Below are 24,281 nucleotides of genomic sequence, written 5' to 3' on the forward strand. Positions count from 1 at the left end.
GGTCTTCTTGCAACCGCACATTCTTGTGAGCACTACTGCCAGCCAACATGCACAGTGGCTACATTCCTGCCACATTTTTCTGCAATAACACAGAAGGAACATCAGGCTTCTCAAGGCCCCATTACATGACTTTGTTCAAACTCAGTGAGGTATTGATGATGGTGTCTTTGTCACCTTAAGAGCATTCTTGACCAACATCTACACCCCACATCCAATCTCAAAGGTAACTTACTGCCTGTAATATGAATCTCAGTTAAATTCAAACTAGCTGAGTTTTCTTGTCCATAAAGTATCTTGTGCTTGTCTTAACTACAGACCACTATTTCCAACTTACCTTACAGTTTATTTATTGTACTCTTTGGTGCTTACTAAAAGACTGTCATTATTCTGTTCATGGGAACAGATATTGTATTAACACAACTAAGCAGCCTGAGGACCACTTCAATAACATTCAGACCTTTTCTTATACTGTAACCACAAAAAATACTTATACTATCTCGAAGGTCATTGTTGACAACTGTCACTACTTAACTTGGCAGCTGTCAAAACAATTGCTTGGTGACACCTTAGCTGGCAGCACATCACCATAGAGTATGTTTACAAACAAGCTTATAAGCTGTTAATGTGTCTGTAACAAAAATGTGGAACCATGTATGATTTATTAAGTCTTTATGCACCATCCATATGGTACTAAATAATAAAATGATAATCTGAATAAAAACTTCAATTATATATTTATTTCTTCTGCTGCACATCATTCTTATTGTCTTTGACTTTACAGATATGGCAAAACAGATAAACCATTCTTTCAACAGTATGAGAAACTACATACTGTATGGACAGTCTACATTTTTCAAGAGCCATTTATATTTAAATTAAGCTGTCAGAACCAAAACTGAAATCCATGGTAACTCATATGGCATCATGGTCATGCATGAAAACCAATCTACATTTCCAGTATCATCCACAGTTCTCAGACAACACTCTATCTACTACTGCGGCATTTTGCTATTTTATATTCCTCTGGTTCTGCTTTCTACACTAATGGATCATCACAATTGCTTGACTGGATAATCAATATGGAAAAAAATACATGACCTCTTACTTGAATCGATGACTCGCTAGTCACAGCTTGCTAGCAGTGCACTTTATGTGTAACAGTAAATGAATTAGAATAGTCTGCTACTCCAATTTGTACAAACTAACTGCAGTTACACACAAGATTATTTCAGTCACAATCACAGCCTAAAAACAAAAGACACAAGTAAAACGTCTTGTAATACTAACACCTTGAATTGGATTTACAATGAAAACGAAAAGTGTAATCTTACAAGAAATGTGGCAATATTTTTTGTGCAGTCATTGCCATGGACTAAACAGCTAACTGTGTACTCTATTGCTATGAAAAACCATTTCAGATCTCATATTAAATACTTTTTTTTTTTTTCAGAAAGCAGCAATGGCTTCTTTCCATCAGCAATAAAGCAGCTTGCTGTCTTTATGTCGTATTACTTTATGATATCGAAATGGAGTATAAATAAACCTGCATCATGTGGAAGTTATTTTCCGACAGTTTGTCTTTCTTACTTGATGAAACACACAGGAACTATTTCCTTGCAGTTACAACCCTTAGGTTACAGGTTTGATCATTTCAGACAATGATCATGAGGCAGACAGGCATCTCTCAAAAGTCAATGTAATACATTTTCCTGGGAGCTATAGCATTGAGCAACACTAAAAAAATTAATAACCTTTCACAGAGTACTCATTTGAAGTCATTATTTCACATCTTAGAAGCCAGGTAAGTTACACCTGTAAATTGAGACTTCTTATTGGAACAATTTGATACCTGGGCCTATCAATAAACATCCTGGTACGTAGATTACCTAAACTCCTTTCACTGACAGAACGGCAATCGTTGACAAGGAGTGATTCCAAGTTACGGCAGTATTCACCAACCACTCTGAAAAGTACCAAAGAGGTGATTAAACAACATAACAAATTAACAGAAGAAATCTAATTTATGAAGTATTATAACCATGTGTCCATTAATATTGCTATGTAATACTACTCTTCCTTACTACTATCAAATAATTGTTACTCGTATTATATACTAACTGTCCAAACACAGATACAGTACCTGTTAATTTGCTTAATTACAAATCACAAAAATACTTTTTTAGTACAAGTGAACTTTCATTTTCAAGATGCTTCAGGATAACTGCTAAAGATTAATGATAATTTTTTTAAATTCATGTTAAATTTATTTATGGCAGCTTGTGATATTATCATACATGAAAAGAGGGCCTGTTGCCACTCATCTGATATATGAAACTTAAGAACACAGAGACTTTTCTGTCTGATTATTCTCAAGTAGTATTTCAGAGGATTCACTATACCAGAATGTTCATTCTCTGCATTAGTATGCTATTCCTAGTATATCATTTAATTTCATATATCAAGAGTGTTAGGACCTGTTTTCTGTTAAAATGAAAGGTGAATTCAGAGTTTATGAAATGTTTATGTATTTCTCCCCTTATGGAACAAAAATGCCAAACTTTCTGGACCTGGCACACACAACTGCATGGGTGTGGTTCATTTGCATTGTAGCATCATATTGTTGCAATATGTCGTAGAGCCCTTAGGTAAACAATTGTGCAGGAATTGCTGCTTTGCATATAACCCAAAACATACTGATATCTTGCTACAGACCCAAGAAACTGTGTCTTAAACTTCAAAAATTTTCAAGATGGCTGACTGGGAGCATCTGCATCAAGAAAAGTTAATTTGTGTATTACTTACCACATTTGAAAAAATGAGTTTCAGAATCGAAAGGTCTACACAAGCAATTAAAACTGAATCTGTGAAATCATTTTAAATATTTTCATAGCTATAATTACTGTAACTTCCATATGTACAATTATGCACATTGGGACTGTTTCTCGTATGTGCTCATTCCAGTCAATGTCTATGGTTAAGATTTGGAGCAGATTACAGAATAGGTATATCATATTACCATTATCTTTACACATTATTGTCATAATAGGGTAGTTTTTTATTTTTTATTTTTAGGACTTACTAATGAGGAAATTCATGGAGAAGAAGTAAAAACTTTGAGGTTCGCCGATGACATTGTAATTCTGTCAGAGACAGCAAAGGACTTGGAAGAGCAGTTGAACGGAATGGACAGTATCTTGAAAGGAGGATATAAGATGAACATCAACAAAAGCAAAACGAGGATAATGGAATGTAGTCAAATTAAATCGGGTGATGCTGAGGGGATTAGATTAGGAAATGAGACACTTAAAGTAGTAAAGGAGTTTTGCTATTTAGGGAGTAAAATAACTGATGATGGTCGAAGTAGAGAGGATATAAAATGTAGACTGGCAATGGCAAGGAAATCGTTTCTGAAGAAGAGAAATTTGTTTACATCGAGTATAGATTTAAGTGTCAGGAAGTCGTTTCTGAAAGTATTTGTATGGAGTGTAGCCATGTATGGAAGTGAAACATGGACGATAACCAGTTTGGACAAGAAGAGAATAGAAGCTTTCGAAATGTGGTGCTACAGAAGAATGCTGAAGATAAGGTGGGTAGATCACGTAACTAATGAGGAGGTATTGAATAGGATTGGGGAGAAGAGAAGTTTGTGGCACAACTTGACTAGAAGAAGGGATCGGTTGGTAGGACATGTTTTGAGGCATCAAGGGATCACAAATTTAGCATTGGAGGGCAGCGTGGAGGGTAAAAATCGTAGAGGGAGACCAAGAGATCAATACACTAAGCAGATTCAGGAGGATGTAGGTTGCAGTAGGTACTGGGAGATGAAGAAGCTTGCACAGGATAGAGTAGCATGGAGAGCGGCATCAAACCAGTCTCAGGACTGAAGACCACAACAACAACAACAATGAGGAAATTGTAGCTTTGTTAGATGAACCCAAAGTAGAAGAGTTGGTGGGTTTCCGACAGGTGACTGGATAAGCGCTAACTATTTCAGCTTCTAGTGAAAACTATGTAAGTGGATCTGATGAACAGACACAAAACAAAACATGTAAATCAAGATATACACCACGTGATGATAAGAAGTTCCAGGGTATCAGCACTGGCCTATTATTGTTGATGTGCATTCCTCTCAATGCTACAAGGAAAATAATTGCTAGAAGAAAACTAGAACATGTGAAGCATAATATTACCCTGTTTGTCAAAAACCATAATGTATTAAATTTACAATCCTCAGATTTTTAAGATGAACATACGAGAAAGTCTCCAAGGCAATATATTTTTTTTTTTAAGTGACAATTACATAGAAACAAAGTAAAGTTTTGAAAGTTTTCTGCTAGGAATACATATATTAGGAGGTCAAAGTTCACAAAGCTGCTTATGATATATCAGCATACTAATCACTTGCTCATTGTTGCTTCCTGTTAATTAAATAGTTGGTTATATGTTTTGCAGATTGCACGTACATCACACAGTGTCATGAGCGGCATGGCATTGAGGTAAAGTAATCATCATATTCACCGAGTATTAGATGCCCTTGAATAAAAGACAAACCCCTTTTTTTAAAGACGCTCTTTGAGAAAATTTAATTTTTACGTTATTTACTGAAATAAAGTATCTGCCTAAAAAAGTTACCATTACACCTATTCTAAACTTATGCCATTTATTAATAGTCTACAATTTTACAATACAAAAAGAAATAAAATAAACAAAAAGAAATTATTTGCATTCACTTTTATTTTCATTTTCTTCTTTGCTGCTATCTAAGCCAGTTGTCTGTGGTACTACTATTTTTAATCATCATCATATTATCACTGGTATCATTATCTGAGATCACAGTTTCACCTAACCAATGAAACACGCGAAAAGAGCCTTCATATTCCTACATACACACAGCAATGAAATTTATGATCTTGGTTGTCAGAAATATTTGGCCGTTTCTTCCGAAGCAATGTCCAAGGTTGTGGTTACGTGGGACCTGAGAACACAGTTGTTTTTCTGAATACATAGCAGATTTCACATCTATACTGATGAGAATGTAACAACATTTTCCTCCGTCTTTTGCTTCCAAACACATTGTTTGCTTGCTGCTCTCGCACTGACGGCGTAGAACCAGTACGCCCTTCCACTCCCCTCCTACCTTACAGTGAACATCAACTAGTCATCAACATGTCAGTACACCACTGGCCCCTATTTACTCTTTAACCGTCTTCTGCAGAAATGTATACTATTACTGAGTATTTGTCCAATTTTAAAGTCAATTCAAGTCTGACTACAAATGAAAAGGCAGTTAACTCGGACAAAAAATTAAGTTGTGATCTATCTTTCTTCACTACTATCAAACTATTTAAGATTTTTTCCTTTTACTAATGTGTACTATATTTTGTTAAAATCGATGTAACATTTTGCTGAGTGGATGTAATTAATAAGTATTATTATTTTTCCAACAACCTTCTCGAATCAATGCAGAAAAGCAATGAACAATTACAATCCAAAAAAGCAATTAACAAATAGAAAAAGAACAACATCCATGCAGCTCAAGGAGGTTACAGTAGATCCTAACCTTCTTGATGCACCATTATGGTGCTCATTCTCTCGATATCTTTGGCCTCCATGCCCATGTTAAGGCCTGCACTGCTCACCTTATCCATTTACCCCCATTCTTCACCCTAAAAGCAGCTGTGGAAAGCAATGTCAAAATGACTTATGACTCAATATGACAGATGCCGTACTGGTGCAGTCTTCTTTCACTGTTTTTGTTTTAATATTACTGTCACTATGCCATTTCACAACAACAGTGCATTGAAGTGATCTCACTAGGATATATGGTACAATTTCTTTTAGTTAAATGTCGATAAATGATGCAATGGAGGTAAAAGCTTTCAAGAGATACGAAAATAAACAGCACTGATGTTATAAGATTCATGTCTTTGGTGCAACGTAGTGGTAAAGAATGAAGGTTATGAAAGTGAAAGAAGTAGGTTCGCGATCTGGCTATATGTTCTTTTTTTTCAGTTTTAACGTTTTTAACACATTCTGGGACTTTCTGATGAATGTAATACAAGTATGTTCTGCAATATTTAACATTATTTACATATAACACCACCCCCTCTGAGGAATGAGTTTCTTTGATTTTGTTGCTTATGGTTGATTAGAAAAGTAAGGATGAAACTGCTGTGAGTGAAATGACCAGCAATGACATTTGTATTCTTGCTTGTCCCAAATACTTGGCCATTTTTTCAAAAATGTTATGATTTCCAAGGCGGCAGTTAGGGAAGGACCTAAGAGTATAGCTTCAATTGCTTCGAATGAAACAAACAGCAATTATATTTATATATTCCTTGTTTGTCACAAATATTTTGCTGTTTCTTTCCGAACATTTCGCAATTTTCAAGGGTGTGGTTGGGCAGGAACATAAGGCTACGGCCTGCGCGTATCATCGCAGGAGTGGACAGACTGCTCAATGATGTCAGAACGCGAGCCAACACTGCAGTGCCCTGAGTAGCAGTTCTTTGTTCAGGGATGAGAAGCAGTGTTCTGCAGAGATCAAACTATGGAGTCGGATGCATTGCTAACTGATTTGATACTGGAAGAAAATACATTTCTGAACACTGATTAATTCAGTCTAAGGAATACAAGTATTCTAGCAAAACAGAGAGAGGTGTTTGGAGAGTTTAACACATTGTATGTGAGTTTACAATCAGATGCTGATAAATTCCATGGTACACAAGAATGTCTGAAATGCTACAGGAAGACAGGTCAGTACACAAGGAGAGTTTGACAAGGTCGCCAATGCATTACAGTCCCAAATGAAGACCGGTATCTTGTCATCTCTCCATTGTGTTATTGTACGGATACTGCAAGATGATCTCAGAAGGGCCACTGGAGCTGCTGTGTCCAGTTTATACCACCACTATAAATAATGCCTCACACCACAAGTCCTCTGTCACATGTTTTTATAGCAGATGAGGCTTACCCTCTGACGCCAAATTTAAAGCATCTGTTCACAGAAAGAGCTCTGAATGACAAAAAGAAGGTTATTTCAATCAATGCCATTCTCATGCTTGAAAGTGTGTTGAATGTGCATTTGGAATTTTGTGAGCAAAATGGTGTATATTAATAAAACCTTTAGAGACAAATGTACAACATGTGTGTCTTATAATCGAAACAGAAAGTCCTTTACACAACATCATTGCAGAATGTGATGGGAATAGTATCCCACATTACAATATGATCGAAAACAGCATGGAAATTGTAAAAGACTGATCTGAGTAGATGAAATAATAGTTCATCACTAGTGCTAAGAAATGTGCAACATGTTTGTTAGTTACTTTTCTCAAAACAGAATTACACAAGAAAAACATTTACTTACCATCAATATGAAGCTTCACTACTGTTTCATTAGATGTCTTTCTTCCAATCGACTTGCTTTTATACTGAGACTGACCAGTCTGCCAAATTTCTAGCCTTTCTCATAAGATTGTGATAATTTCTGCAAAGGATATGGGTCACCACTTGCCACATGCTCAAGGGACACGAATTGGTTTGTGGTGCATGTGCATGCTCCATTGGACACTGCTATAGTCGCATGCATCTCCCGAAACATGTCTCTCCAGACACTTCCATATCATCAAAGAGGCTTGTCTTGCTTGCTGCAGGGGAAATCCTATTCAAGGCTGCCCGCCCCATTGCACTCAGGCCACGGCCTACGAGGACACCTTAAAATTGCAGTGAGTGAAATATTTAGCTATTGTTTCTGCGATTTCCATGGGTCCACTCAGCCATGGGAGAAGCTGGTGTCAGTGTCACGCTTGGCTTACTCGAAATGTGCTGCTGGACAAGTACATCACTTCTGAGAAAGCCTTGCATGTGAATACTTTCTCCCATCCAGCTTATCCCAAATCTTAGTCAAATTAGACATTGCCTGCGACTGCACCAGTGGCAAGCATATGAATATCAACGTCAGTAATCTTTTGACACTACACACACTTTCCAAATTTTTCCAAACAAATTTACACAGCCTCAATTACCAAAATGTAAATGTAAGACAACGCCTATAAAAGCTATCACACAACGTAAAAACATCGACCTCGGCAGTAGTAGTTCAATCTACAACTGTAAGATGACTATGTATTTTTTTGAATGAAAAATTTGGGAAAAAAGTCTAGTCTTATTATTGGGTAAATACAGAACAAGGCCTGTTCAAAAAATTCTGGAACATTCGTAATTCCGCGCCAATGGTGAGATGGAGTGAAATATGGTTGGCACCCCTGAACACGCCTGTGTTTAATGTGTGACTGCGAGAAGTTTCATTATCGTATGCCTGTTAATTACATTAGTTATTGTTTGCTGTATTGAGTAGAATGTTGTGTCACACAGTTTGCGAATTTTGAGAGGGCAGAGTTAGTGGAGCAACACTTCTGCATTAAATTTTGTGTGAAATTCAAGAAAACCTTTACAGACAGACACCAAATGATACAGGAAGCCTACGGTGACGAGTGCTTAAGCTATTCAGTGATACAAATGGCTCACATAGTTTAAAAATAGCCACACAGTTAAAGATGATTCTCGTTCAGGACACCATTCGACACTTATCGTTGCTGCTCAAGACAGGAACATCAATGAAATTGTGCTTGCCAATCAAAGACTGTTTGTCCAAGTGATTGCAGAAGAATGTAACATTTCAGATGGATCATGTCATAAAATCCTGACACAGCTTTTTGGAATGCATTGTGTTGCCACTAAGTTCATCCCACGGCTCATGAGTCAAGACCAGAAACACCTTTGCCTCACAATCTGTGAAGAGCTTTTGGATCGCACAAATGAGAATGAGATGTTCCGTGAGAGAATCTTAACTGGTGATGACACGTGGGTCTACGGTTATGATGTTGAGACCAAGGCTCAATCTTAACTGGTGATGATGCATTCTACGGTTATGATGTTGAGACCAGGTTCAATCTTCACAACGGGTAGGGAAAGGTTCTCAGAGATCAAAAAAAGCTCTTCATGTCAGGTCAAATGTCAAAGTCACACTGATAGTTTTCTTTGACTTTGAAGGATTAGTTCATCATGATTTGTGCCACAGGAACAAATTGTTAACCCAAGGTACTGTCATGTCACATTGTAATGCCTGCAAGAAAATGTGAGAAGGAAATGGTCTGAAATGTAGTGAGACAATTCATGGCTTTTGCATAATAATAACGCATCCACAAATTCATCTATGCTGGTGCATGACTACTGCACAAAAAATGAAATCATTGAGCTGCCTCATACTCCGTACTCTCCAAACCTTGCCCCTGCGTAGTTTTTTTCCTTCTTCCAAAGTTGAAAACCCCGCAAAAAGGACAGCACTTTGCACAATCCAGCAAGAGGTGGACAGAGACTGCTTCCTGAAGTGGAAACGGCATTGGGAACAGTGAAACAATTGTGGATGAGAGTATTTAGAAGGAGACCATGCACAATAAGTGAAAGGTAAACATAAAAATTTTTGTGGGAAAAGCTGCAGAATTTTTGAACAGACCTCATACACATTTACAGCTATACAGCGATGATACACATCTATTTAACTGAGTATTTATACCCCAGAGCTAACATGTATTACAGTAACTGGCAAGAAGAAACACTTTAACCCAGATTAAAATATTTTTAAGATTTATTGTAAATTTTACTTCCATGGTTAGATTATCAAAGATTTCTTTTGTCAGACTCAAGTTAGATCCATACAAGAATGTCTTCCCCTTGAAAACTTGTGTCACTGTTATGCTTAAATAAATGCCCGAAAGATGCATATGGATAAACATGCACATAAATTTAATCACTTTTGTACAGTGAATAATTTTTGTATGTGTTAATTGCCATGCCTAAGGACCACAATAAATGAAGCTTTGACAATCTACGGATGTATACACATGTTAAAATGAGAATGATGCTTACGGTGTAAATAGCTAATTTATTATTGTTTTAGCACATTCACAATGATTGTTTTTTTATTTTTTATTAATTTTATACCAACAAGTAATCCAAAACACCTTTAATTTTCCAAAATGTTTACAACTGGTTTGCTACATTTATCAAGCATCTCTTCTTATGATGAAACTGAATGTCCTACACCTTTTCAAATTTTCAGTTTGGTCCTTATGTGAAAAACTAACTAGTATATTACATAAAAATGTCCTTTGTTATTTCCCCTCTGTTGGCACTAATCTTTATTTCACAAAAATGGATGTATGTTTTACAAAGAAGAACTAACTATGCCTTTTGTTTCAAATTAAAAATGCATTTTCTCCAATTTTTACCCAGTGAAATCCCATCCCCAAAAGTGCAAATCTGGTGCTTCTAAAAAATGCTCTTCTTTTGTTATCACATGCTCCACACACAACTCAACATATTTTCTTGCCACAAATTTATTTAGATGTTGTATTATGTAGAAATAAGAGAAAGCCATATCAGGAAACACAAAGGAAAATTCCAAAATTTTAGCAGGTGAAAATAATATTCGGCACCACATCTTGTCAAGAAGAGCATCAAGATGAAATTTATATTCTGCCTCATTAAACTGCTGGTATTCTGAAAGGGTAACAGTAGGTACATTCCGCTACTATTGTTAGTGACTGAGCAACACCAACTGCAGCATAAACGACTGTCTGAGTGTGATGCAAGATGTTTTTTAATTTCTTCATCAGGGTATACTAACGAAACAATGGTAAACCTAAACTGAACAAAAGTGCAAAAAAGTTATCAAACACAACACACCAGAAAAGGAAGTTTCAACAAGAAATCTTGACATGTCATTAACCCATAATTTACTGGCAAATGTCTCCCTGTTAATTCAGGATGTAAATTACACTCATTAGGAAAAACAGTGATATCTAAATAGGTGACAAAACATGCCTAAGAGAAATAAAAGTATGTTGTATTTCAAAGAAACAGCTTTATGCACAAAAAAACCAGCTTCATCACTCAGAAAGAATAAACTTTCTTGCACTATTAAAAAATCAGATACTTTTTGCAGACAGGAGATCTGCACAACTGTACATAAAAAGCTACATGCATGATATGTCTTGCAATCTGAGGAAAACCTGGCTTGCTCCGACTGTTTTCAGAGTTTCAGTCAGTGCATGAACATGTTCCAGTCACTTCCAAACTGTCCGAGATATCCAGAATCACTGTGTGAATGCCGCTTTCTCTTTGTGTTTGCTTGTGACAGTTGGAAATGGCAATGTTTAATGTTACTGTCACCGAAATATGTTCGTATTTCATAATGGAAACTACTCAGAAGACCCAAAGAAAGTGATACACCTGCCTAATACTGTGTAGGACCCCCGTGAGCATAAAGAAGTCCCACAACATGACATGGCATGGACTCGACTAATGTCCAAAGTAGTGATGGAGGGAATTGACACCATGAATCCTGCAGGTCTGTCTATAAATCAATAAGAGTACGAGGGGGTGGAGATTTCTTCTGAACAGCTCTTCACAAAGCATCCCAGATATGCATGCAATAAAGTTCATATTTGGTGAGTTTGGGATCCAGTGCAAGTGTTTAATCTCAGAAGAATGTTTCTTGAACCACTTGTAGCAATTCTGGACATGTGGGGGTGTCGCACTGTCCTGTTGGAATTGCCCACTCCTTGGGAATGCACAATTGACATGAATGGATTCAGGTGATCAGACAGGATGCTTACATATGTGTCACTTGTCAGAGTTGTATCTAGACGTATCAGGTGTCCCGTATCACTTTAACTGCACACGCCCCACACCATTACAGAGCCTCCACCAGCTTGAACAGTGAGAACTTTTAAAATTGCAGTGCGTCAGCAATCGTAAATAATTTAGTGATTATAAACTAGTGATTAAAACTAGTTTTAGTGTGTTCCGAAGAAGGCATGGTTATCCGCGCCGAAACCTACGTCAACATCCGGTTTCTATTTGCAATCGAGGCAGATTCTTTATAATCATTATCTTGAACAGTCTCCTGCTTACATGCAGGGTGCATGGATTCATGAGGCTGTCTCCATACCCAAACATGTCCATCTGCTCGATACAATTTGAAACGAGACCCATCCGACCAAGCAACATGTTTCCAGTAATCAACAGTGCAATGTCTGTTTTGACGGACCCATGCGAGGCATAAAGCTTTGCGTTGCGCAGTCATCGAGGGTACACAAGCGGGCCATCGGCTCCAAAAGCCTTTATCGATGGTTTCGTTGAATGGTTCACACGCTGACACTTGTTACGACCCAGCATTGACATCTGCAACAATTTGTGGAAGGACGGCAATTCTGTCACGTTGAACAATTCTTGCAGGATCTTTTTCCAGCAGCAGTGATGTTGGAGGTTTGACATTTTACTGGATTCCTGACATCCACAGTACACTCATGAAATGGTTGTATGGAGAAATCTCCACTTCATCACTACCTTGGAGATGCTGTGGCCAATCGCTCGTGCACCCACTATAACACCACATTGAAACTCGCATAAATCTTGATAACTTGTCATTGTTGCAGCAGTAACCAGTCTAACAAATGCGCCAAACACTTATTGTCTTATACAGGCATTGCTGACTGCAGCACCATATTCTGCCTGTTTACATATCTTGGTATTTGAATATGCATGCCTATACCACTTTCCTTGGTGCTTCAGTGTATAAACAAATATACTGCACATAATGTGAATTAAGTTTTATCAATTATGTCAGTTCATCATTAAACACTTCTTTCATTCTGCATTACTTTCCACGAAATCTCCCACTCTTACTTATTATAAATAGCATCCCATGGCGTAAATCAACTGATTGTAACATACTTCAATTAAAAGAAAGCTTCGAATGCAACATTATGATTATTTTACCTGATACCATCATCAGTTATTCTCCAGCAACCTTGGACATTCAAGTGTTGTAGCCAGCGACAATTTGCAGCAATAGCAAACATTGTTCTATTCGTGACAGAGTAAATATTGGAGATGCACAAAATTCTCAATCTGTAAAAAGGAATTGGCAATGCTTTAGAATTTCAGAGAAGTCAGCTACTCAGTCATTATATTCAGCTAATGAGTTCTACATACCATTTTGAAATATCAAGAACTTTGATGTTAATACCGACAGCAAAGGCAGTCACACAATCTACCTAATAGTAGTCTTTCTTTAGACAGTATTACAAGATACAATCCGACATAAATGAGCAAGCAAATCAAAGATGGGCTTGGGAAGGAGGTGGGGGGGGGGGGGGGGGGGGGGGGCAGTGGAACAGGACAGGAAAGGCAATGGTAAAAGACACCTTTCACTTCACAATTTATATAATAATATAATGAATGCAAATCTCATACGCAACTTTTATTTGCAGGCACAGAACTCCACAAGAGCTAGCATGGAGAGGGTCTTTCTCTCACCAACAATCAGAAAATTGAAGTATCCTGGCAGATTGAGATTGTGTGCTGGACCAGGACACAAAGCAAGAGCCTTGCAAGATTCCAGGTTCAAGGGACAACTCAATACCCAGTTCTAATCTGCCACAAGATTTCAAAACAATGTGCACTCAGCCACTGAGGGGAAACATTCATAGTGGAAACAATACCCTTGGCTGTGACTAAGTCATTCCTCTGCAAAAACAGAAGGGCTAGTCCAGCAAGGTGTGGAGGAAGTCTGTGAAAGGGGAGAGAGGTTTTGGTGAATGTGAGAGCAGATAGTATGTCACGGCTAGAGGGTTCAGTCAATGACTGTAATGCCCCCAACAGGCAAGGTTCCAGAGTTCAGTCTCAGTCCAACACATAGTTTTATTCCTTCCGGAAGCTTCAAACAGCACATATTCTGCAACAGCTTCAACCAATCTTTCTGGATCTGGAATTTGTTCTTTCTGCTAGATTCCAATAAAAATAATTCTACTGGCAGAGTGTTGTGACATTTTCCTTCGTTTCTCCAAAACCACATGCAATGTCATAGCTGACATTCAATGCGAGAACTTATACTTCTTTCTTTAAAATTTTAATTTTTGCCTCACAGATCAGAAGACAGCCGAACAAGTTTGATTTGGTAGATTAATTCACACTTATTATACTTCAATCAGTGATAGAGAAGTAGGCCCCAATCTTCTTTGAAATAATATATCTGGTGAGAATAAGAAGAATAAGTAAACAGCAGCATGTGATGAGTTGATGACATTAGAAAAGACTGTTATAGATTCTAATATTCTCAAAACCAGTGGTTGGTAAAGAAACAGTTGAAATAAACATTATGCAATGTCAAATTTTTGGAGAAGAGTGAGTAGATTTCCTCTCCATAGAATTACGAGGGATTTAGCACAGAAAAGAATCTGAAGGTGAACAGCTTGAATACTGGTGTGTTACAGGCTGTGAATAATTATTCTGACTGATGCTGAGGGGGAAAAATGAGCAAATGGCTGTGTCACAGACACACACCTGCCTCACAAATGACACTGTCTATTCTTTCTGCAAGTATATTAGCATATCTCGTTTACAGCAACTTCTACTCTAAAGCAAACACACGAAGATATAGCTTAGAAAAGATATCTTAAAACCATCAAGTGTTTTATAAACCTTGATTAAGCCACACTGAAACATCCGTAAGTGTGGCATTAAAGAATGTTGTACTAGCAGTGTGCGTAATTAGATAAGGTGTTTTAGACTGACAGCTGACATGGATATACAGAGCTGCAACAGACCTATAATGCAGCAGCAGCACAAAAGTTCAGAAGCTTGTTCACTGGCAATGAATCTGAGAGATAGCTATAGGATGCTGATTATTACACAATTTAAAAAAGTGATATTAGAATAAAAACAGCTATCATTAAACATGAAACAATATGTGTACTTTCTACCTTACTTGCCGATATAGTATTTTTATTGTTGAGGCATAGATGTTCACTGCTACATTGTTTCAGGCTTATTGTTTATTGCTGTGACAGAAATTGAGTCTTAAGAACACAGTTCCTTTAATTCCCTTATAGCCACTATTGTGTGTATTTCAACTGTGTTATTCACTGCGGTGATGGCAATCTTGTCAGCTGATCAGCAGAGGTGACAAATGTGATTTGTTCCTGCCAAATGTTTAGACAAAATATATCTTAAAGCTTGATGAGAGCTGCATGACCCCACTCTCTCACTCTGTCTCCACAAAAGTTGCAAATATTTACCAAAGAAACATGTAAAACAGCAAGAACTTAAAAAAACATGGGGAAAACTGTCATATTTTTATTTTTTGTTTATATTATTTGTAACGTTGTTGACTATTCCTACATTTTCTAGGGAGCTCCTTAAAATAAATTAAAGACTACCTATTCGCAAAACCAAGATTGCTAACACATACTTATGTGGTGGTGCTCCACATGGAGGTAATCAGTTCATAGTTGTGAAAGAAATTTTCGTCTTATCACCAATAATCACAGCAATGTCCCACATCGAGTTCAGAACCAAACGACAGTGCCTCAAAGTGAGGGGGTACCATGTCATTAAAAATGATCTGTCCATCAGGATATACAGTTGGCATTTCAAAACAAGTGGGAAGAAGGCAATGCCAAACATAAGTCACAGTGAAAGACTTAGGAATTGGATGATTTAATTGACATATTTCATTTTCTATTTACAATTTCAATTTCCTATATAGATCAGTCAGAGCAAGAATTTTGCTATTTCATATCATTTGCTGCAGCAATTTTGTTTCGAAATTAATGTACTCTTTGGAAAATTATAACACACTTTTGTCAAACACGATATAACACCTTCCTTCCCCTTTCCACCTCACTCATGGTGACTGGGCCGCATCACAATCTCACCGAAACTGTTCGGTAGTCATCCTGATCCATGAGCATCCAAAATGGAGCTAACAACTTCTGAATATGCTAAGAAGTTCCTAACAGCAGTCAGAAACAAGTTGAAGATCACACGTTTTGTTTGGTACATGTGTCATACATGCTGATTAGGATATACATCAATTGACTTTGGGATCACGCACCCATGCACGCGTACTGTTCCTTAAAACTAACCCAGTTGAGGAGCCACAATGTGCAGCTTAACTCTGGAGGTACATGATGCAACAATAGGCTACTGTACTGGTTGCTGGTGTGAGACAAACCAGCTACTTCAATTAATCTTACGTTAACACCCTGTATACAAGAATACCTCTACCCCCAGTCTGAATGATGCCCTACTGTTCAGCAGACTTCATCACCTCACAACTCATCAGAGCAGGTAACCTTTCTGCATGTTTCCAGTAGAAGTGCTCATGCTAATTTCTGTACCTAGTGACATGTGAAGAGCAGAGTTACATGTTCCATATATTGGAAGGGTACTCAAACTTGGGGGAAAAAAAAAAAGAAAAATCCCTGAGAATTTCACATGCGAGGAGAAAGGTGGCATCAAGAAGCTCCTGATAAATTAATTGTGAGCTGGTAATCAGGGAGAGGGCAGAAATGGGGGGGGGGGGGGGGGTGGCGGACAGCATACCACAGTAACAACTCTTCTTTACTCTCGGCTCAGCTACATACCAGCCAAACGCGTAGTTTAACTGCAGTTTCTAAACATCGATAATTTATTTGGAATTATATTCATATGATTATCACACTTTGAGACATTAAGCATTTTAAAATTTGTGATTTCTAAAACTCAACAAAATTAAATTCAGTGCCAGGTGAAAAATACAGAATTCTCTGAAATTCCCTGATTTTTCAAGTACAGTGTAATTCCCTGAGAATTCCAGGTTTTCCAGAAGAATCACCTCGCTTCATATAAATATTGTTCTAGACAGTATAGTTGCTGACCGTACAATGTCTCATTTAAAACATGCTGGGACACCAACCATGGTACGCTGCAATATTTCCCACCACTGAAATAAGCTCCACACACTAATTTGCCACCCAAAACTTAATATTGTTATGTCAAACACAGCTCAAACCACAAATATTTCAAAACAAGTAGACTGATGATACTGAAGATTATGTGCAATATCCAAAAAATGATATGTGACACTCAGTAACAAACACCTTCAATTGGAACAATTACATAGACAATTACATGGGGATGAGAAACCAAAGAATGAGGTTTTTGGCAGTTCACTTATATGGAACAGGTCTACTACAGAGACCGCTTATACTACACTTGTCCATCCTCTTCTAGATTATTGTTGTGCAGTATGGGATCGTTACCAGATGTGATGATTGAGGACACTGTAAAAGATCAGAGAAGAGCAGCTCCTGTAATTGGAGAGTGTTGAACTTGTTAACAATCTGTGAAATAGACAGTATTTTCTTCATATTCTTCTTCTTCTTCCATTCCTTTTCCCTACAGAGTCAGCATTGTTTTATGGTCCGAGTCCATGTTAGTGACAGTGGGTAGTTGGGTGCCCTTCCTGAGATTACTCTCTCTCAGACAGAATCTGCATATCCCATCTGCCGCTATCTAGGTAAACTTGAGATTTTATTATTGATGATCTTCAAAATTTGGTAACTCATTGTTCTAGCTTTAAAAGTTATCTTATGTAATGCCATTTGTTATTATATGTTACTCATTAATTTAAAAAATAATATTTTTGGAACATAATTTGAAAAAAGTATCAATATGTTAAGGGGTTAATCATGCATGTACAGTGTGACTAAGAAGCATATAATGCACTTCAGAACTCTGATTCTTTATGAATTAGTACTGCAATAGTCCTCTTTAATATTGTAACCCTAAAAGCTTCCCGAATAGACTGCTCACTCCTAAAATTATGATCCATCCTGACTTTAATGGCTCTATAGTTTCTAATTCTCATGTACAGCTAATAAGGCAAGCAACACAACTAGAAATGAAAAATATACAGAACTTTTGGCTGCACATGAATTCAAAATTTCAGCAACACATAGCAAGTCCTAACTATGCAGTACTGGTCCCTAATCTTCACAATCTTACCACAGGTAAAGCCACAAAATTAATCAGTATCCCCACTTTATTTAAAAATCTTAACACAGCTTTGTGGTATCCCAATTTTCACTAACCTTACAGACTATGTTCTGACGGAAATACGGAAGCGTCCGATCCCGCCCGTCTGCTTTGACCCATGATGTCACAAATATGGCGGAAATCTAAAACAAACACACACACTTTGCACAAGAAGCCTAATGACACTAACGGGACAAGCGCGGGAAATGGGGTGTTTTGGGTGGGGGGCAAACTAAATGTAAACAAATTGGTCTTTAAATATGTCTGCTTGTGTCTGTATGTGTGGATGGATAGGTGTGTGTGTGCGAGTGTATACCTGTCCTTTTTTCCCCCTAAGGTAAGTCTTTCCGCTCCCGGGATTGGAATGACTCCTTACCCTCTCCCTTAAAACCCACATCCTTTCGTCTTTCCCTCTCCTTCCCTCTTTCCTGATGAGGCAACAGTTTGTTGCGAAAGCTTGAATTTTGTGTGTATATTTGTGTTTGTTTGTGTGTCTATCGACCTGCCAGCGCTTTTGTTTGGTAAGTCTCATCATCTTTCTTTTTAGATATGTAAACAAATTTAGACGCCTTGCGTAGCTACAACGTGTAAGTGAAGACAGCCATGCATGAATACCCACCTACCTCCCCAGGGGTCATAACCCCTGCAACCCATAGAAGATAAAGATGCTTCAGTAGCTGATTAGTGTTTTTGGTCTTTTAAAAAAAAAAAAAAAAAAACTCACGAGATAGAACGAACAGATCAGAAAAGTAAATAAAATAAGATAAAACAGAACTGGAGACAGCCACACTCAAACCAAACTCCGCACCGTCATGACGTCACACACGACAACACCCTTACGTCACGGGTCAAAGCCGACGCGTGGGATCGGATGCTTCTGTCGACCCGTTCTGACTGCCACTGGATGAAACTATCTCAATATTGTCTAAATACCTCTCCACAAATTACATAAACCATTTATATATTAAATGCACATTTCATTAAACAGTCTCTGTTACTGCAGCTATCAGCTTCTTCATTAATTAATTGACCAAACCTTCATAGCCACTGAGAGGAAAGTTCAATCTCATTTACTTGGCCACAATTAGTGTTGACAAACATTTTGCATTGGCAGCCATTTATGTAACAAAGCTACACATCTATAAGAAGTTAGTCCCTAATGCTCACCTAGTGGTACATGGAACTGAAGTGCTGGAAAGAGTCTCAAGACCAAAAACGAATACAATAGGCTATGGAAACACAGGTGTTGAGGGTGAAATTAGCAGTAATTTCCCAAATATTTTGAGCACTTTTGCATCTTTTATAAATGCTAAACATTGCTATGAGGGTTTCAAAATTTCAACTTCAGGCCTGGTACTAACAGATATTCACAAGGAAATTTCTAAATTATTTATACGAGATCTTCACATTTTGGACCATTACTGTGAGATAATAAAGCTCGAGACAGGGTTGGTAAAACCTGCGAAACTGCAGCCTACAAAAGGATTTCTCAGAACATCAGACACACAATTACTTTTCTAGGAAGGGCATAGGCAGTTGAAATCTTGCATAAGGTGTATATCGAAAACAATGAAAATGCTAAGTTCTCTAAATTCTGCACATTGTTTAAATTAATTTTTGAGGAGGTATTTCCAAAATTAGCCATTTCTACTGCACCAGCATAGGAAATTTGCTGGATACCTGCAGCCATCAGAAACTTTTAAACTATCACAAAGCATACTTTCCTTGTGTCTAAATTTTTGGCCATTGTTCTTAGGAATACAATAATCCAGGATTGTGTTTTTTGAAATCAAGCATTTGCCTATTCTGTCAGAAATATCTCCAAAGAAAGGAATCCTGTGGTTCTTTTTTCTACTGGAAGCTGTATTCTCGGTTGTGACATCAGAGCTGATGGGGTGATTGGAATGAAAGTTGTGCCGCATTGTGATTGCTATTTAGCCTTCATACTACACCCATGTTAATGTTACATACAAAAACGTTGTTACCATTCGAGGTTGCTACAAATTTTAGTGTCCACAACTCAATTCAAAAGCCTCAGTAGATCACAGGGCACTATGCAGCCTGTGCAGAAGTGCTACAAATCCCAACCTCTTATATTGTTTCGGGTGATTACATTTGCTATGTATAACTAGAACAGAACTTCTTGTCTTTCTATAAATATATTCAATTAAGTTACCTTTAATCTTTATACACAAATTTAAAAATGGAAGGACTCCATTTTCAACCCATTCCATAGTAAACTGAATACTGTGTTGTATTTTGTTTAACTAATCCAAAGAATTATCACATTCCTGAAAGGTGCCTCTATACAATAAAATGTCAGCAACATGCCTTGCCCACATCACTGTTTTTTGGAAGATATTTTAAATCATATGATGTTTGAATGTAGTCATGAATACATTGGCAAGGCAGTACAATAATGAGAACCCATTGCAAGACCCTGTTTCTGTATGTATGTGGTACCTTCGAACTTGAAATAATCGAAATTAAAAACTAGTTTGAGGAACTGGAATACTTCATTGAAATCTGGGGTCTTATACTATGCTCAATAGGAAGTATGATAACAACAGAGCTCAATTTCAGGAAGACAACTTATAAATTTAAAAATAAGAAGTCAGGGGGCATAGATGAGTTCCTGTCTCTGTTCTGAAGGTGAGCAAAGATACCATAAAGAAACACTATTAACAAACATAATAAGTTCTTTAGTTGAGGTGTTTTGCCAGAGTACCTGAAGCATATACAAGTGATGCCCTTATTAAAGAAAGGTAATGCAGAAAGCACTGAAAATAACAGGCCTGTGTCACTACTGTCTTCATTCCCCTAAATAACAGAATCATCACAAAAAGAGACTAATGAGTTACACAAGAAAAATACTACCATTTAACAAAACACAGTTTGGTTTCTAAAGTTGGACAAGTAAAATTGTTGGCCATTACATTGTTAAAAAAAGTGGTACTTGAAGTTTTTGATAGGGATGACTGTGTAAGCAACACTTTCTCAGACTCATCCAAGTCTTCTGACACTGTTGATCATAAAATACTACTAAGCAAACTAGAAGCACTAGGTGTAAGAGGAAAAGCAAATGAGTAGTTCCAATCTTATTTGGAAAGCAGGGTGTAAAAGGTGGATATAGTTCACATCCTGCTGATGATAATTTTTATTACAACAATTGTAAGACAAGAAACAGACAATCACTGGTATTCCTCAGGATAGTTTGTTGTGTCCAATTCTGTTCATAATATATATATCAATGACTTTTCAGACAGTTTAAGACATGGAGAAAAAGTTCTCAGAGCTGATGACATCATCATCACAGCTACTGACAAAAACAGCAGAACTCCTATTAGAGAAAGCAAATGAAATCCTTGAGGATGATTACAACTGGGTAGTATGCAGTAAATTGCATTGATCATGAAGAAAACACTTCAGCATAAGGATGGGCAAAAGCAATGTCACCAGCTTTTTAAGGATTAGTTTGTAATGGCACCGTCTTGTGGTGATATACTATGCCTATGTACACTCTGTTCTTAGCTATGGTATTCTTAGGGATCCGCAATGTTGATGAGAACATGTAGTTTCAAGGCATCTGGTTTCATAAAGCCACTGGCTCCACTGAGTGAAATAACGGACCTAACAACATCAGCTGACATAGCTAGTTTGAATAAACATGATTTTGGTGTGTTAATAGGAGGAGCAAACGACGTCTATAGAGACAAGACATACATGGTTATTACAGAAACGAGCATGATTTACCACCCTGGTTGTGTGTGAACAGCGAAATTAATGTTGCAAATGAGTGTATCACTGAAATATTCACTAACTTTAAGAATGTCGATATTGTAGATATAAACAGATTGGAGTGAAGGTTCCATACAGTACATGGACTTCATTTAAACACACCAGGTAAGAAATTACTAGCCGAAAAAATATTTACTCGCATTTCGAAGAAGTGTGAAGAAAAAAGTATAAGTGACACACAAATGGAGATTGGTAAGTGCTTTAGACGAGTTACAAGCTGTGCCATAAGCCAAACGCAAATTACTAAGTGGTTTAAACCGATTAGGCAAGAAAAACAATCAAGTCGTCAGCCAAACGAAAATTATGAAATGGTTTAAACCGAAGAGGACAGATGTGGATGAAGCAAAACTTATACAAGCTCCAGAAGTTAACTCACCTGCTGATTGCCGCCAGCAAACAGAAGCCACACACAAAAAAGATAGAAAATTTTTTAGGGTAAGTGCTGTATTAGAAATGCCATTAGATAAAGAATCAGAAACCATTTCAACTAAAGTTACTAAACACCCAGATTTTGCTATACTACACCATAACGTTCAGTCACTCACAAATACACTCCTGGAAATTGAAATAAGAACACCGTGAATTCATTGTCCCAGGAAGGGGAAACTTTATTGACACATTCCTGGGGTCAGATACATCACATGATCACACTGACAGAACCACAGGCACATAGACACAGGCAACAGAGCATGCACAATGTCGGCACTAGTACAGTGTATATCCACCTTTCGCAGCAATGCAGGCTGCTATTCTCCCATGGAGACCATCGTAGAGATGCTGGATGTAGTCCTGTGGAACGGCTTGCCATGCCATTTCCACCTGGCGCCTCAGTTGGACCAGCGTTCGTGCTGGACGTGCAGACCGCGTGAGACGACGCTTCATCCAGTCCCAAACATACTCAATGGGGGACAGATCCAGAGATCTTGCTGGCCAGGGTAGTTGACTTACACCTTCTAGAGCACGTTGGGTGGCACGGGATACATGCGGACGTGCATTGTCCTGTTGGAACAGCAAGTTCCCTTGCCGGTCTAGGAATGGTAGAACGATGGGTTCGATGACTGTTTGGATGTACCGTGCACTATTCAGTGTCCCCTCGACGATCACCAGTGGTGTACGGCCAGTGTAGGAGATCGCTCCCCACACCATGATGCCGGGTGTTGGCCCTGTGTGCCTCGGTCGTATGCAGTCCTGATTGTGGCGCTCACCTGCACGGCGCCAAACACGCATACGACCATCATTGGCACCAAGGAAGAAGCGACTCTCATCGCTGAAGACGACACGTCTCCATTCATCCCTCCATTCACGCCTGTCGCGACACCACTGGAGGCGGGCTGCACGATGTTGGGGCGTGAGCGGAAGACGGCCTAACGGTGTGCGGGACCGTAGCCCAGCTTCATGGAGACAGTTGCGAATGGTCCTCGCCGATACCCCAGGAGCAACAGTGTCCCTAATTTGCTGGGAACTGGCGGTGCGGTCCCCTACGGCACTGCGTAGGATCCTACGGTCTTGGCGTGCATCCGTCGCTGCGGTCCGGTCCCAGGTCGACGGGCACGTGCACCTTCCGCCGACCACTGGCGACAACATCGATGTACTGTGGAGACCTCACGCCCCACGTGTTGAGCAATTCGGCGGTACGTCCACCCGGCCTCCCGCATGCCCACTATACGCCCTCGCTCAAAGTCCGTCAACTGCACATACGGTTCACGTCCACGCTGTCGCGGCATGCTACCAGTGTTAAAGACTGCGATGGAGCTCCGTATGCCACGGCAAACTGGCTGACACTGACGGCGGCGGTGCACAAATGCTGCGCAGCTAGCGCCATTCGACGGCCAACACCGCGGTTCCTGGTGTGTCCGCTGTGCCGTGCGTGTGATCATTGCTTGTACAGCCCTCTCGCAGTGTCCGGAGCAAGTATGGTGGGTCTGACACACCGGTGTCAATGTGTTCTTTTTTCCATTTCCAGGAGTGTAAAATTTCCATGTTAGAAGCACTACTCCAGTATGCACTAACTGTAACATAATTTGCATTACTGAACATTGGCTACCAAATAACAAAGTAAAATTAACCTCAATCTCAGGATATAGATTAGCGAGTCACTTTATACCAAGTTTTCCAAACATGGTGGCTCTGCAACCTTTGTGAAAGAACAAATAAAGTTCTGTTATGTCAGTAAAAGTTATAGTGACTCAATTGAAAAAGACTTTGAACTTTCCATTAGTAAACTGCCAGAGCTTAATTTCATAGTTATTAAAATATATAGAGCACCAAGTGGAAACCTGCCAGTCTTCATGAATAAACTAGAGGTTCTGCTGAACAGGATCAGTACACTAAATATGAAGATAGTGGCCAGAATGAGATTTTCACTCTGCAGCGGAGTGTGCGCTGATATGAAACTTCCTGGCAGATTAAAACTGTGCGCCGGACCGAGACTCGAACTCGGGACCGAGTTCGAGTCTCGGTCCGGCACACAGTTTTAATCCGCCAGGAAGTTTCATGAAGATAGTGCTTTGTGGGGAATTCAATATTGATTTTTCAAAAGACAGCAGTACCAAAGA

At 38.6% G+C, this 24,281-nt stretch overlaps 1 protein-coding gene across 1 annotated transcript in view; it reads right to left on the reverse strand.

Moving 5' to 3' along the window:
- Nucleotides 1-715: 715 nt before the first annotated feature.
- The window catches only part of LOC126234563 (F-box/LRR-repeat protein 15), a 31,765-nt gene continuing 8,199 nt past the window's right edge, over nucleotides 716-24,281 (reverse strand). Inside the window, exons 4-5 of the mRNA XM_049943266.1 lie at nucleotides 12,847-12,978; nucleotides 716-1,963 (exon numbers count right to left, since the gene is read on the reverse strand). Coding sequence (XP_049799223.1) covers nucleotides 1,807-1,963; nucleotides 12,847-12,978 — 289 coding nt within the window. The 3' untranslated portion in view covers nucleotides 716-1,806. The remainder of the gene's footprint in view (nucleotides 1,964-12,846; nucleotides 12,979-24,281) is intronic.

This window comes from Schistocerca nitens, chromosome 2, assembly GCF_023898315.1.
Source record: "Schistocerca nitens isolate TAMUIC-IGC-003100 chromosome 2, iqSchNite1.1, whole genome shotgun sequence".
NCBI classification, from domain to species: Eukaryota; Metazoa; Arthropoda; class Insecta; order Orthoptera; family Acrididae; genus Schistocerca; species Schistocerca nitens.